The sequence below is a fragment of the Cuculus canorus genome, chromosome 8 (genome assembly GCF_017976375.1).
Source record: "Cuculus canorus isolate bCucCan1 chromosome 8, bCucCan1.pri, whole genome shotgun sequence".
NCBI lineage: Eukaryota > Metazoa > Chordata > Aves > Cuculiformes > Cuculidae > Cuculus > Cuculus canorus.
Window position 1 is genome coordinate 8,008,835 of NC_071408.1, and position 14,204 is coordinate 8,023,038.

At 41.7% G+C, this 14,204-nt stretch overlaps 1 protein-coding gene across 3 annotated transcripts; it reads left to right on the top strand.

Moving 5' to 3' along the window:
* The first annotated feature begins 1,984 nt into the window (after positions 1-1,984).
* Positions 1,985-12,600, top strand: LOC104062449 (pancreatic alpha-amylase-like). 3 transcript variants are annotated; one of them, XM_054073651.1, is made up of 11 exons: positions 2,001-2,191; positions 4,498-4,713; positions 6,305-6,451; positions 8,095-8,292; positions 9,625-9,855; positions 10,959-11,092; positions 11,180-11,302; positions 11,397-11,496; positions 11,704-11,825; positions 11,934-12,059; positions 12,375-12,579. In XM_054073651.1, the coding sequence occupies exons 2-11, from the start codon at positions 4,546-4,548 to the stop codon at positions 12,562-12,564; spliced, it is 1,539 nt and encodes a 512-aa protein (XP_053929626.1). In that variant the 5' UTR covers positions 2,001-2,191; positions 4,498-4,545; the 3' UTR covers positions 12,565-12,579. The 3 variants fall into 3 exon arrangements, with proteins under 3 accessions (XP_053929628.1, XP_053929627.1, XP_053929626.1); XM_054073652.1 differs by lacking the exon at positions 8,095-8,292 and having other exon boundaries at positions 1,993-2,191; positions 12,375-12,595; XM_054073653.1 differs by lacking the exons at positions 6,305-6,451; positions 8,095-8,292 and having other exon boundaries at positions 1,985-2,191; positions 12,375-12,600.
* The last annotated feature ends 1,604 nt before the right edge of the window (positions 12,601-14,204 follow it).

Genomic DNA, 14,204 nt, shown 5'->3' on the forward strand with positions numbered 1-14,204 from the left:
GAAGGCAAAACTTTCTTTTAAATCAAATGGGCTTTTGTATGGCCATTTCTGCTGGATTGGTTGGTTGTTGTTTACACAACGTCCGTTCTGTTTGATCTCATATTTCAAGTCAAATGATCTCCATTTTTTTTTTTTTTAGCAAGTCATGAGGGCAGGCTTCTGAGTTCACAAATAAGGAGTGTATGCAAGCTAATTTCAGTTTTTCTCCATTGGCTAATGGCATATAGAAATAGCAGCATTTCTTGTTTAATTAAACATTTGAATATACTCATATCATTATCATTTTCAAGGTAAGGCTGATTCAGATAATCTAACAATCATGAATTTCACTACAGTGCTATTGTATAAATTGACTCCTTAATGTAAGGAAGGTTTTGTGACAGCAGAAGCTAAATTACTTTTATTTTCTATAGGTAAGTATGAGTTGTGGACCTTGCCAGGATTTTCTTTCAAAGCCAAATTCAGAAGATCATTCTAACTAGCTATACAATATGGAGTTTTAAATAGCATGCACCTTTCTCCAGTGTCCCCAGTGTGGTTTTGATATATTAAGATCATCTTCAGTGTTTTGAGGGTATTTTTCTCAAAAACTTGAATTTTAGGGACTTCACTATTTGGCAGTGCAAAGAAATTTGGAGTTTGAGAAAGTAAAAATATGTAATCTGCAAAGTAGACTTAACATACAGCATGGTTTCTAGCTAAATTATGACAATACTAACTTGGAAAATTCACTTGGATATTTCATATGAATACACAGTTTGCGTCTTTGTTGTCCCTTCATCTTTGGAAGTTGACAGCTAAGAGGACCGAATCTCAAACTGAGAGTCACTTTTCCAACATTTTCTAACATTTCCAACTACTTCCATTTTTTACTTAAACATACATTCCTACTTGATACAAGACTGAAGAGAACACATTTTCATTGTAAATACTTGGCTTATCTTAAGTAGTTTGTTGCTGCTGTAGGACAAACACTTGAGTTCCACAGGTCCTACCCAAGTCTCTTACTCCAGCCTAGCAAGCAGCTTCTAGCATGAGATCCTTTTATGTTATATACCGACAGATATTTACTCTAGTTGTTGTTTTGATTGTTCCTAGAGCAAAGAAATGTTATTCTGGCAATGACAGGCTCCATTTGTTATCTGGAATAGCAAAGCCCCTGTGTAGCTCCATTAAAGTAGACAATACTAATTAATCCACTGTAGCCCTTAAAGAAGTGGAACCCTTTCTTGTGCTACTGCATTTTAAGTCTGTATCTGGATCAAGACACTTCACAAAGCTTTGGGACTTTGGTTTATTGCACATGAAAAGGTGTATAATAGGGGGAACATGCGATATGTCCTGAGACCAACACCGAGTTACAAGTACGGAACTAAGCTGTTAAAATCATCGAATGGTCTGGGTTGGAAGGACCTGAAAGCTCATCCAGTTCCAGCCCTCCTTGCCATGGGCAGGGATGCCTTACAGTGGATCAGATTGCTCCAAACCCCATCCAACCTGCCTTGAATACCTCCAGGGTTGGGGCATCAATTTCTCTGGGTACCCTGTGCCAGCGCTTCCCCACTCTCACAGTAAAAAAAAACGGAAATCTACCCTCTTTAAGCTTAAAACCATTCCCCCTCATCCTATCTCTACAATCCCTGATAAAGGACCCCTCCCCATCTTTCCTGTATCCCTATTTTAGTACTAGGAGGCTGCCGTAAGGTCTCCGGAGCCTTCTCCAGGCTGAATAACCGCAGCTCTCAGCCTGTCCTCCAGGGGAGGTGCTCCAGCCCTCTGCGCATCTTCGTGCCCTCCTCTGGACTCTTCGCAGATGCGTGTCCTTCTCGTGTTGAGGACTCCAGAACTCGACACAGAACTCCAGGTGATACTGGAATAGATACTGCGAGCCACATAGAAAGCCAGCTGAGTGAATTTTCCAAGCAGCGAAGCGGAATAGCAGCAAGGTGGTGCTGTCCTCAAGGACAAAAGAACGCCGTGGGGGGAGGGGAAGGGTACAAGCGGGCAGTTTCCTTTTTCAGACGTCGAGAACATATCTATTCTGGACTCTAATCCCATCTGGAATTGACGTGATTACGTGTAACGCAAAGCTCTCAGCTCTCGGCTGCAGCGCTGCTGCGCAGCCTGCTGGGCGGCGAATGGCTCAGGATCGCTTCCAAACATGCCTATTGCATTCTGCTTCCTGCTCTCGGTATGTTTATGCTTGTGTGTGCTGGTCGGTAGAGCTGCTCCTCGTGAGGGCTGCGTCCCCGAGGTGCTTCGTGTGCCTGGAACATGCAGCCGCAGAGGGAACGACTGGGGTTGCACATGAAACTATTTACTTTCAGCCTTTAACGCGTGAGGCTTCAGCAGGCCTGGTCAGACCTCTGGGGATGGAAACTTTGCTGCTGGTATTTTGGAGGCAGCAGCTGAGTTTTGTTCCACGTGCCATGACCCAGCAGAAGGCAACCTAGCCCGAGCTCTCATTGTCCAAGCCTGTAGTAGCGTTCCTCAGAAACAATTCTCTCCCATATTTTTTGCTGCAGTCACTTGCGTTCCCTTTTCTTCCGTTAAGGAATACAAGCCTCCCACTTTTTTTTTCCAAGTTTCATAAACATTTTGAAGCCAGAGCCTTCAGAGTGTGTTGGCGTTGTCAACATCTCAATTCTCTGATTTTTTTGTACTGAAGCTAGAGCAGCCGTAAGCCTATGGCAAAGAAAGAAAAAGCTACATTGAGCCTTCAGACAATAAGCCTTAGAGCTGGTTGGGTCAAAATATATTATTCTGACTGCTTTGTGTGCTTACTGCTGCAAGTAAAAATTGCCAATCTGATAAATGGCTTCTCTCATCAGAGAAGATCCGGCTTTCCTAGCTTGTTTTCTTTGAACATATGTGATTCTTGTCAGGGCAAAGAAACATTCTTTCGTGAAAATGGAAGTGTGCAGAACACCTGCTTATGGCTGAAATTTGTCTGTATACTTCATATAATACAAGTAAATAATTTCATCAAAATTATTTTGGTTACAAGCAGAACTAAAAGTTAAAATTATCAAGCAATTCATTCTAAGTAACTCTGGCTGCCTGTCAAGTGCAGTGACAGCTGATGACAACAGGCTCTGGAAGGCGCAGGTTCTGTGCTTTATAAACTCACATGTTTTTTGATTTAATTTGCTTCAAAGAATGCACCTCTACTGACCAAGAGATATGGATCATCCTTTCCTTGAAGTAAAAATCAGGGTAGTTTAATAGAAACTATGTAAGATTTTATATAAACTTTTGTTTGGGTATCTGTATCACAGCAGGTTTGTGTTTTCAGTAGCGCATTCCCAAATGTGCATTGAATCAGGGAAGAGTGCAGGTTTCTTCTGTGCAGCAAGCCTGAAGGCCTTTGTGTTCATGGTTAAACTTTCACTGAAGTCTTTAGTGTCCCTTATGATCTCTCTTTGCTCTACGTTTTTTCTGTGTTAAGGTAGCTTTTTGCTAAGAATAGATACTTATAGGTAAGTATCAATGTTCTGTGTTTTGTTATTGAAGGGAAGTAGTGTTTCAACCTTTCATTTGCGAAAGATCTTCTTGTAGGACTTCTTTGTATCTCAGACTCTCTAAATCAGCTTCTGACTTCTTGAAGAGTGACAAATGAATTCCTAAATAGTGCAACGTAAACCTTGAGAGCAGTAAAGTTCCTGGCCCGGCTTACCAGAAGGTAGTGCAGCTGGTTTTTCTCCTTTGGGAAGCTCCTTCAGTGCATTTACAGAACTCTACCTGGATGCTGAGAAGGAGATTTCTGGATTATGGAGCTTCACAAGCACTTCAACCTCTGCTTGTCATTGTGCTTTCTGGGAGAAGAGTATATCTAATTCAGTTGTACAGGTGTACAGAGATTAAACATGGAGCATTTCTGGATTTGAATCAGTTTAGTCTCTTCTGCAGCTGACACATTTTCCAAGGTTAGGACTATTGTTTGAATGATAGATGTCATATGTATTGCAAGCGACACGCATAGGTTAGACCTTCAGAATATCTGGGGGTTTGTGGCAACTCACGATGAGAAACATGCTGCTTCCTCAAGGCTTTGTCTAAGTGTGGACAAGTCATAGCAATGAACTTTGGGGACTGGGGGTTGGAACTAGATGATCTTTAAGGTCCCTTCCAACCCTAACTGTTCTATGATTCTATGATTTTTAAAAAAAGGTGCCTCTCAAGGATAAATGGGAATGTAAAATATAATACATTAAAATGAGAAATGAAATGTTTGTTTCAGTCTACATACATCCTTCTTTATCTTTTTGGCTCTATACTAATGAAACCACAACTTTTGCACACTAGAGACAGCCTGCATTAGACAACATCTGAATTTTAACACCAAAAAACCAAAGTTACAATTAGTATGGGCAGTTGATGTAGCTTAGATAGAATCCAGTTCTCCAACAAAATGACAATCAAGTAAAGTTGATGTCAGAGATGGGCATTTACTTTTAAATGTGTATTTTGTGATGTGTGTACTTTATCCTCTTGCAGGTACATGAATAGGCTGTAAGAAGAGTGCAACTTATCACCGAGCACAGGATGGGTATCTGTTTTCTTCTGTTAGTTATAGGGGTTTGCTGGGCACAGTACAACCCTAATACTCCTTCTGGGAGGACATCTATTGTGCATCTGTTTGAATGGCGCTGGGCAGATATTGCTCTTGAGTGTGAACGCTATTTAGCTCCTAATGGATTTGGAGGAGTTCAGGTAGGTCTGTTCCTATCTGTAGGCTGTAAAATTGCTACATAGATGCTAATTTGTTTTTCAGAGAAAATGTTTAGTTCACCAAAGAACAGGTACTAAGAAAGAAAAATAGATATTGGTAATGAAAGTAGTAAATGCTGACAAATATATTCTTCAGCCATCATCGTGTAAGCGGGAATTTTATTTCATTGCTCCAAAGTGCATGTTTTGTGCTCTGTGCTATTAGATTTAGATGAATTAGAATTGCATATCACTGGCAAATCTTTTTTTTTTACTGCTGAGAACAGTAACCTGTGTTTATCTGCTTGATATTATTTAAGTCAGGGGAAGCTCTTCAGAGCTGGATAAACATAAAATAAAACTGTGACTGAAAAAAGGGCTCACAGAGAGAATAGGAAATTGCTGAAAGCTTTAAATAAATAAATGTAAAAGGCTGCTAATTGTGTTCACCCGAACTGGTAAGTTTCTCTGTAAAGCCTAGTGTCCAAGTCAGCTCTTAATAGGCCATTCTTTTCAGGAACCTGGGGTGAGCAGGCAGAAATGAACTGAGCAGAGTTTCTGGTGGAGGTGTATTAATGTGAATCTGTGCCATCTAAATAGAACATATGTGTTCCTCCGGAACCAGTAGCATCAGGCGGGTGGGGTATCACGGCTGGAGAATGGTCATCTATTAAACTATTCTAGTTTGTCAGATTGCTCAGGAAAACTTGGTGGGAGAAGTCTGCCCATCTCTTGTCACCCAGGAGTTTGCAGGGTGGCCGGAGTGAGGACTTTCCTATAATTTTCAAATAATGCATCTTTTCTTTGTAACCTTTCTATGCACACAGGATTGATTGATTTTAAACTGATTTCTTGGACTATGGTCTTGGTTATCCTTTTATTCCATGCTGTGATTAGGTCTCAGAAAGAAGTTTTTCCAGATGCAGACTTGCTGAGCTGGTCCCATAGGCATGGCAGCTGAGTAGAATGCAGCCTACAGATCTTCGTAAGAAATGCTGGTTATGCCCAGAGACTTGGAGGCAGCAGCAAAACTTGTTGCCTGGAAAGAGTCTACAAAAGGAAGAGGTGTAACTTATCTGTAAACTGTCTTATGTCAAGAACTCTTTTATGCAAAACAATTTTAAGGGGAGAATGTTGCATCAGTTTTTCTGTGGTCAGTTCCTTCCTCATTCAGAGCTATCTATACTGTTAGTCCCTCAGATTTCAGACCCTTGTTTAATCTCTAAGGCCTGAGTTAATGAGGATAATTAGGATACTATGTCCATGGACATTGTTAGTCCCTCTATACTGTTAGTCCCTCAGATTTCAGACCCTTGTTTAATCTTTAAGGCCTGAATTAATGAGGATAATTAGGGTACTATGTCCATGGACATTGTTTCTGTAGTATGTTTCTACCTGCTGAAGTTCCTGGCCTAAGTCTTTTATTTCCAGTATAAGCAGAGGATACTGAGGATATATGTGGGTTAGGTAATGTGAGGATCTTCCGTTAAAGGAATCTGATTTTCTATTTGTATGTTCTTTCTCTAACAATGCTGGGCAAACAAATAAACCATTAACAGTATCCTATTACCAAGATACATCATCTTATTCACAGATTTCACCTCCAAATGAGAATGTTATCATTACTGACCCCTCACGTCCATGGTGGGAAAGGTACCAGCCCGTCAGCTACAGGCTATGCACACGATCTGGAAACGAAACTGAATTTAGAGACATGGTGACTAGGTGCAACAATGTTGGAGTAAGTACTTTGTAAACCTTCTGGTGTTAATAATGGAAGGATATAAATGACTTAATTTAGAAGGGAAGACATGGTAGCACTGAAGCAAAGATATTCTTTTGTCTTTCATAGAATCATAGAACGATTCAGGCTGGGAGGGACCTTTAAAGGTCATCTAGTCCAACCTCCCTTCAGTGAGCATGGACATCTCTGACTAGATCAGGTTTCTCAGAGCCCCATCCAACCTGATCTTGAATGTTTCCAGAGATGGATCGTCTACCACCTCTCTGGGCAACCTGGTATGGTGTTTCACCACCTTCATTGTAATAAATTTATTCCTTATATCTAGTCTAAATATACCCTCTTTTAGTTTAAAACCATTACCTCCTGTCCTATCACAACAGGCCCTGCTAAAAAGCTTGTCCCGAGCTTTTTGTTAGGCCCCCTTCAGTTCCTGAAAGGCCACAGCTAGTCTCCCTGGAGCCTTCTCTTCTCCAGGCTGAACAACCCCAACTGTCTTAGCTTTTCCTCATCAGAGAGGCGTTCCAGCCCTCTGATCATTTTTGTAGACCTCCTCTGGACCCTCTCCAATAAGTCCATGGCTTGTCCCGAGCTGGACACAGTATTCCAGGTGGGGGTCTCATGAGAGCAGAGGGGCAGAATCACCTCCCTCAACCTGCTGGCCATGCTTCTTTAGATGCAGCCCAAGGCATGCTTGGCCTTCTGGGCTGCAAGTGCACATTGCTCATGTCCAGCTTTTCATCTACCAGCACCCCCAAGTCCTCTATAGGGCTGCTCTCTATCCCTTCATTCCCCAGCCTGTATCGATACCCAGGGTTGTCCCAATCCAGGTGCAGGACCTTGCACTTGGCCTTGTGGAACCTCACGAGATTCACATGGGCCCACTTCTCGAGCTTGTCCAGGTCCCTCTGGATGGCATCCCATTCCTGAGGCATGTCAACCGGACCACGCAGCTTGGTGTCATGTGCGAGCTTGCTGAGTGTGCACTTCATTGTGTCTGTGTCATTGATGAAGATAGTAAATATTTGTCTCAGTATGGACCCCTGAGGGATGCCACTTGTTGCTAATCTCAATCTAGACATTGAGCCATTGACCCCTACTTTCTGGATGTGACCATCCAACCAGTTCCTCATGCACTGAACAGTCTACCCATCAAAACCCTCTCTATCCAATTTAGAGAAATGGATGATTTGGGAGACTGTGTCAAAGGCCTTACAGAAATCCAGATAGATGACACCCATAGCTCTTCCATTATCCAGTGATGTAATTAGTCCATCATAGAAGGCCACCAGATCGGTCAGACAGGACTTGCCCTTGGTGAAGCCATGCTGCCTGTCTCAAATCACCTCCCTGTCCTCCATGTACCTTAGGCTTCTAGGAGGGTCTGTTCCATGATCTTCCCAGGCACAAAGGTGAGGCTGACAGGTCGGTAGTTCCCAAGATTCTCCTTTCTACCCTTTTGGAAAATGGATGCTATGTTAACTGCCCATCTGTTGATATGCAGGTTCTATCCCCATTGTGGTATGTTAGTAAAATATTTTAAATAAAACATTAGGGGAAGCAGGAGGTAAGAGAAAGAGAGAACATTAGTGGCGCCATGGAAAGTGGCTTTCTTAAATTGAAATGTGGATATAATCCTCTAGGTACATATTTATGTGGATGCAGTAATCAACCATATGTGCGGAGCTAATGCTGGTGCTGGCGACTATGCTACATGTGGAAGTTATTTCAATGCAAAGACTGAAGATTTTCCAGCTGTGCCATATTCTAGTTGGGACTTTAATGATGGTAAATGTAATTCTAGAAGTGGAGATATTGAGAATTACCATGATATAGCTCAGGTAAACCTAGAACTATAAATGTATTTTTCATGTACATCTTTTCCTGGGCTGCGGTTTCTTTGCCTCTCTTTACTGTCAGATATTTTTTAAAAAAACAAAACAAGAACCCTCATGGGAAACCATCCAAATTAATAGTAGATGTTAGCATTGCTATCAGGACCATCACTTCTTAAAGGGGTAGCTCTACTGGAACTAATGGCTCAATTTCATATTTAGACAAATATGTACTTTTATAAAGACAGTTTTAAAGCTCATAAAACCCATTTAGGATTTATCTTGTTGTGGATATTTTCTGTTTTTTTTTAAAAAGTAAGAATTATTTGACCTTTATTGTAATTTGGAGGTTTACTTTGGTTTCATTTTCAGAAAAGACAGATTATAATTTCATGAAAAAAAAAATAAGGCTAAAATCTTGAAAATCAACCTTCTGTTTAGAGATTTCTCTTCCTAGAAGCCTGTCTGTTCCTTTATATCAAATTACAAGGTCAAAACTTCAAAACTACACAGAATGAAAAATTATTTTTATAAAGATAAATACCTATCTTTCTTGACTAATATCTTATGCCTTTCAAAGGCATTTGATCTTTCCTGAATCTAAATTGAGAGGGATTTTGGAGAAATGGCAGAAGGAGAGGAGGCTTTAAATGTCCCTGAATTCTTGAGCAGTTCTAAAGAAGCATGTTTGTAGCCAATTCTTTAGGAAAGTTTACAACATAGGCCGATGCACCTTGCTTTCTTCAGGCAGGTGTGCATGGCTATGGAAACTCATTGTAAGGGTTATTTAAAAAAGCTTTTCAGTATATTTGGTGCATGTTTAAAGTGTTCTTTTAGTGAAAATCAATCCACATAGTTTTGTATTTACAGGAAATAAAGGCAAAAAGGGAACAGAAAACAATAGTTTAATGTTTCATAAGGCTATAATAACTCGAGATTTTTTTAAAACTTAGAAATATAATTTCTAGAAATTTTTCCTACATCATAGAATAAATTACTGCACCTGAAATAGTAATGAATCTCTTCCTCAATACTGAACACATTGGAGTACAAATATTTTTTTACTTATATTTGCATTGAAAAGCTGATTATATTTTTAATGGTTTGAGACTTGTACAATCCTTCAGCATCTACAGTTGTGCAAACTGGGTGAATGCAGACTTCTAAATGCTTCTTCTGTGGAGATGTCTGTCCAAGGCAAAGATAGGTACTGTGAACAATGGCTAGGGAGGGCTTTGTAATGGCATTGTAATGTAGGTAACAAAATTCAAAATATGTGTAAAAGACTACATTTAGTTTATTAGGTGAAATATATTTCATTTCAGAATTTTTATATAGGTCCGAGACTGCCGCTTGGTTAGCCTGCTTGATCTGGCCCTGGACAAGGACTATGTACGCTCAAAAGTTGCTGAGTACATGAACAGCCTCATCGCTATTGGTGTAGCAGGCTTCCGAATTGATGCTGCCAAGCATATGTGGCCTGAGGATGTGAAGGCAATTTTAGACAAGCTGAAAGATCTAAATACTACGTGGTTTTCTGCAGGAACTAAACCTTTAATTTACCAGGAGGTAATTCAATTGTACTTTACAAACATATAGGCACAGTATAGACTCACTCCCTTTCTAGAAGCGATGATTTGTTTGACCCTGGGCCCAAGCAGCTTTCAGGCTCGGGCTCTGTCAAAATTGTCATTTAGGATGGTTTGAGTTGGAAGGGACCTTAAAGGTCATCTCCAAACTCCCTGCCACGGGCAGGGACGCCTCCCACTGGATGTGGGGCTCCAACTCCCATCCAACCTGGTCTGGAACACCTCCAGGGATGGGGCAGCCACGTCTTCTCATGGCAACCTGGGCCAGAGCCTCACGACACACAGATGGTGTTGAAATTTGTGCTGCATTTATATTTAATAACCATAATTTGTAAGTTCTAATCTTTGCACAAATGGTAATTGACATGCAAAGTGGCCCAGTTGTTTTGGACTTTCTGAAACTAGGCAACCTGGAAATTACACCTGAGATGAAATTTACTGCATCAAAGTTAGTGTAAAAATTCTAACTTTCAACTCTAAATGTTGGTTTAAAAAAGAGATTTCACTCCCTGGATTTTAATTTCGGGGTAATAAATTGCAACAGAAGATCTAAATGATGATTACGATCTGAAACTTTGTTTTCCAGTGGCATAACCACTGCTACTTGACATTCTGAATTTGTGTTTTACGTTTGAATAGCAAATCCTAACAAGCCCTAAGAAGCAGATAATTGTTGGTTTCAGTCAGCAGAAGCTAGACTTGCTAGACATGTTTTATTAAATTAGTATGTTGCCAGCAAGGTCTAAGGAAAATAGTGGAGCATTCTCTGGCTGCATAGTGAAATGAGGTTACCCATGTGCTGGAAGAAGAGGCATTGGTTACTAGACTATATGTAGAGTTGGTATGGCCCAACCCTTAATTTTGCAGTAGTGATCCATCACGGTAAGGAGATTTAGGATGGAGGTGGAAAGCAAGTTCACCACTAGGCTGAAATAAAATGAAGAAAATACCTTTAAACACAGTTTTGCAAGTAACATACTTAGTTCAAATAGTGTTTCTTGCTTAAAATAATGTCTAAGGCTAAGTCTTCTACTTTTTTAGGTTCTTTAAGTAGTAAGGAATTCTCTATCTTTCCTGTACCAGGTAATTGACTTGGGTGGAGAGCCGATCAAAGGCAGTGACTACTTTGGAAACGGGCGAGTAACGGAATTCAAATACGGTGCAAAACTGGGGACAGTGATCCGCAAGTGGAATGGAGAAAAGATGGCCTACTTAAAGTAAGGATGAAGACACTGAGACTTGTGTGGGGTACACTGAGTGCAACAGTTGGCAGGGTGGCTTCAAGTCTCTGTGTTTTTGGCTAGGAACTGGGGAGAAGGCTGGGGCTTTGTGCCTTCCGACAGAGCCCTGGTCTTTGTGGATAATCATGACAACCAACGAGGGCACGGGGCTGGTGGATCTTCCATTCTAACCTTCTGGGATGCCAGGTAAGGGACCGCTCTTCATTTGCTTGTTTGTCTCTCTGTTCTCTGGCACGGTTTCTCTTTCCATGCCTCATTACTTCTTTTGTCTAACGAACAGGCTTTATAAAATGGCAGTTGGTTTCATGCTTGCTCATCCATATGGGTTCACACGCGTGATGTCAAGTTTTCGCTGGCCAAGATATTTTGTAGATGGGCAGGTAAGCTGGTACTGCCGAAGATGCATTTGTGGTGAATGAGGAATAGCACAGAGCCAGAGAGGCAGCCCTGTGCATTTAAATCTGTTAAGTGATTTTTTTATCCCTTGTTAGATCTGGCAAGTGGAAATTTGATGTGCCACCTAGCTTCTCTACCGAGAGGCTCTCTGCATTTTCAGTAAGGAGTTTAAAAGGTCTCTTTACTTACAGGATGTCAATGACTGGGTTGGGCCACCAAGTAACGCGGATGGATCAACGAAGCCTGTTACAATCAACGAAGACACCACCTGTGGCAACGATTGGGTTTGTGAGCATCGCTGGCGTCAAATAAGGTCGGACACTGTGGAGAAGCAATAAGTAAAGGCAGTTGGTTTTACTCATGTTCCTCGTGCCCTTAGAGCTCTTGCAGCCCCAGTGACAGCCGTTCCTTGCATTTTCAGGAACATGGTTATCTTCCGTAATGTGGTGGACGGTCAGCCTTTCTCCAACTGGTGGGACAATGGCAACAATCAAGTGGCTTTTGGCCGTGGTAATAAAGGCTTCATCGTTTTCAATAATGATGACTGGTAAGTCAGTGGGTGATCCCATGTTCCCAGAGAGAAGCATAATATCCCTCACCAGCACCCCTGATGGGAAGGGCAATATTGTCTTCTCTTGATGACCACAATAACTGCAGCCTGAGCTAGAGTCATTCAATTCCATGCGAGGTCTAGAGATCCTAAACGGGAAGGTAGGGAGCAAAGAAGGGATAGGATCAGAAAGGTGACACCACGCCTTGCCCTTCAAAGTGAGAGCAGCATCAGGTTCAACAATCCTATTCACAGTTTGAAATATCTGTTTTGAAAACAATGTATGAATACAGTTGACTTATTTTCTTGTAGGCATATGAACGTCTACTTGCACACTGGACTGCCCGCTGGTACCTACTGTGATGTTATTTCTGGACAAAAGGAGGGCAACAAATGTACTGGAAAGGAGGTGTACGTTTCTGGCGATGGAATGGCTAATTTTGACATTAGTAACAGTGCTGAAGATCCATTCATTGCAATTCATGTTGATGCCAAGTTATAACTCAAAGAGGAGTGTCTCTTTCTGTTTGATCGGTGCGTTACCGTTTCCCCGATACGCGATTCCTTGGTATTTGAGCGTGACTGATTCTCTATATCTAGTGAATAATAAATGGCAATCAAATTGAAAAGTAATGCTTTTCTCTTAATAAATTGGATTGTAACTTTCTCACATCATAGCTGGTGGTGATACAGTGGTGAATTTTAAGGCAATGCACAGCGCTGCATTTCCCACAGCACAGAAAGATGGGAAAAAATGAAATATGTGAAAAAAGCCCCTAAACCAACATCTGGATAAGATAAAATGCAGTATTTCCAAGGCTGATACGTGCACACACATCTGTATCCCTGAGCAGCAGCATTGTGGGCAGTCAGCCACAAGCATGGCCTGGACACATAGACAGTTTGTCCAATTCTTGTGACAAACGAAACCTGTGGCTGGGTCAGCAGAGGAAGCTGAGCCATGCCAATCAATTATTGCAGCCTGTGACATCAGTCAAGGCAGCGGGTTGTGTGGTTAACAGTCAGCTTGTGCCTGTACAGATCTGCAAAGAGATCTTCCATCGTTTGTCCCAGTGGTTTGCTGCAAAGAATGTGGACTGTGGCTGTTCCAAAGGCATCTAAGAAGCACACCGTGTATCTGAGCATTGCTTAGGCCTCGTGACAGTGGCCAAAGCACAGCATATGCTTGTCTCGTGAGGCTGCCTTTTTCTGTAATGTCTCAGAATTGTGCAGATGGAGCACAGGTTTGGTGGCTTTCCCAATTTCATTGTCAGCGGTGAGAAAAAGCCGAGGTAAAGGTGAGCGTGCAGCCCTCGCTGTATGTCAGAATGTCTGCTTTGCTAGAAGTACTTGTTGTGACCCAGTCTGGAGGGTCAAATGGAAGAGGAACACTTGGATTTTTTATTTTTGAGGTCGAGTTATAGTTTTAAGGGCTGTTTCTGTTTTGTGGTGGGTGAGAGAGTGCATGGGTGCTGGGGGCAGATGTTGGCTCTTAGTGTACCCATGGGCTTGGAGTGTCTGGCAAAGCAGTCATGGGGTGAGAGGAAGGGGCCAGGTAGCGTCTCTGACGCTCTGGTCTAAAAGCATGACATCTTATGTACTGCATGATAATGGCAGTTTTCCTGGAAGCTGAAAATTTACAGTGAAGGTGAGCGTGTCTGTGCTGGGGAAACTGGCATGATTATTTAGGTCATATGGCTATGATAGCTTAATCTTGCCTTGTACTGGCTGTTTCTCTGCTTTGCCAGCCTTCCTTAGATTTGCGGTGGCAGATAGCACTGAAATCTGAGAACTGATTCTTTCCTGAGAGGAGGACAGTCTCAACTTTGTCACATGTTATGATACTTGTCTGGTGGGTAGCAAGAAAGTTAGCCATGTTCTTTTTTTAAAGATCTGAATGCAAGTGTAATGACACTGAGCGTCTCTATGACTGTCATCTCCCTTAGTCTTTTACTCTCTTTTTAATAACATGCCTGGGAATGGTGGAGTGCTGCATTTAATACACAGGCACACTTAGCCACCTTTTCATACTCTGAGCCATTGTCATAACAGAGCACAACAATATTGATTATTCATTTGGTCAAGCTAAACAGGAGCAAGGTGGATAATTTCACTGTTATTGCTCTGTCTCATGCCCAGTAC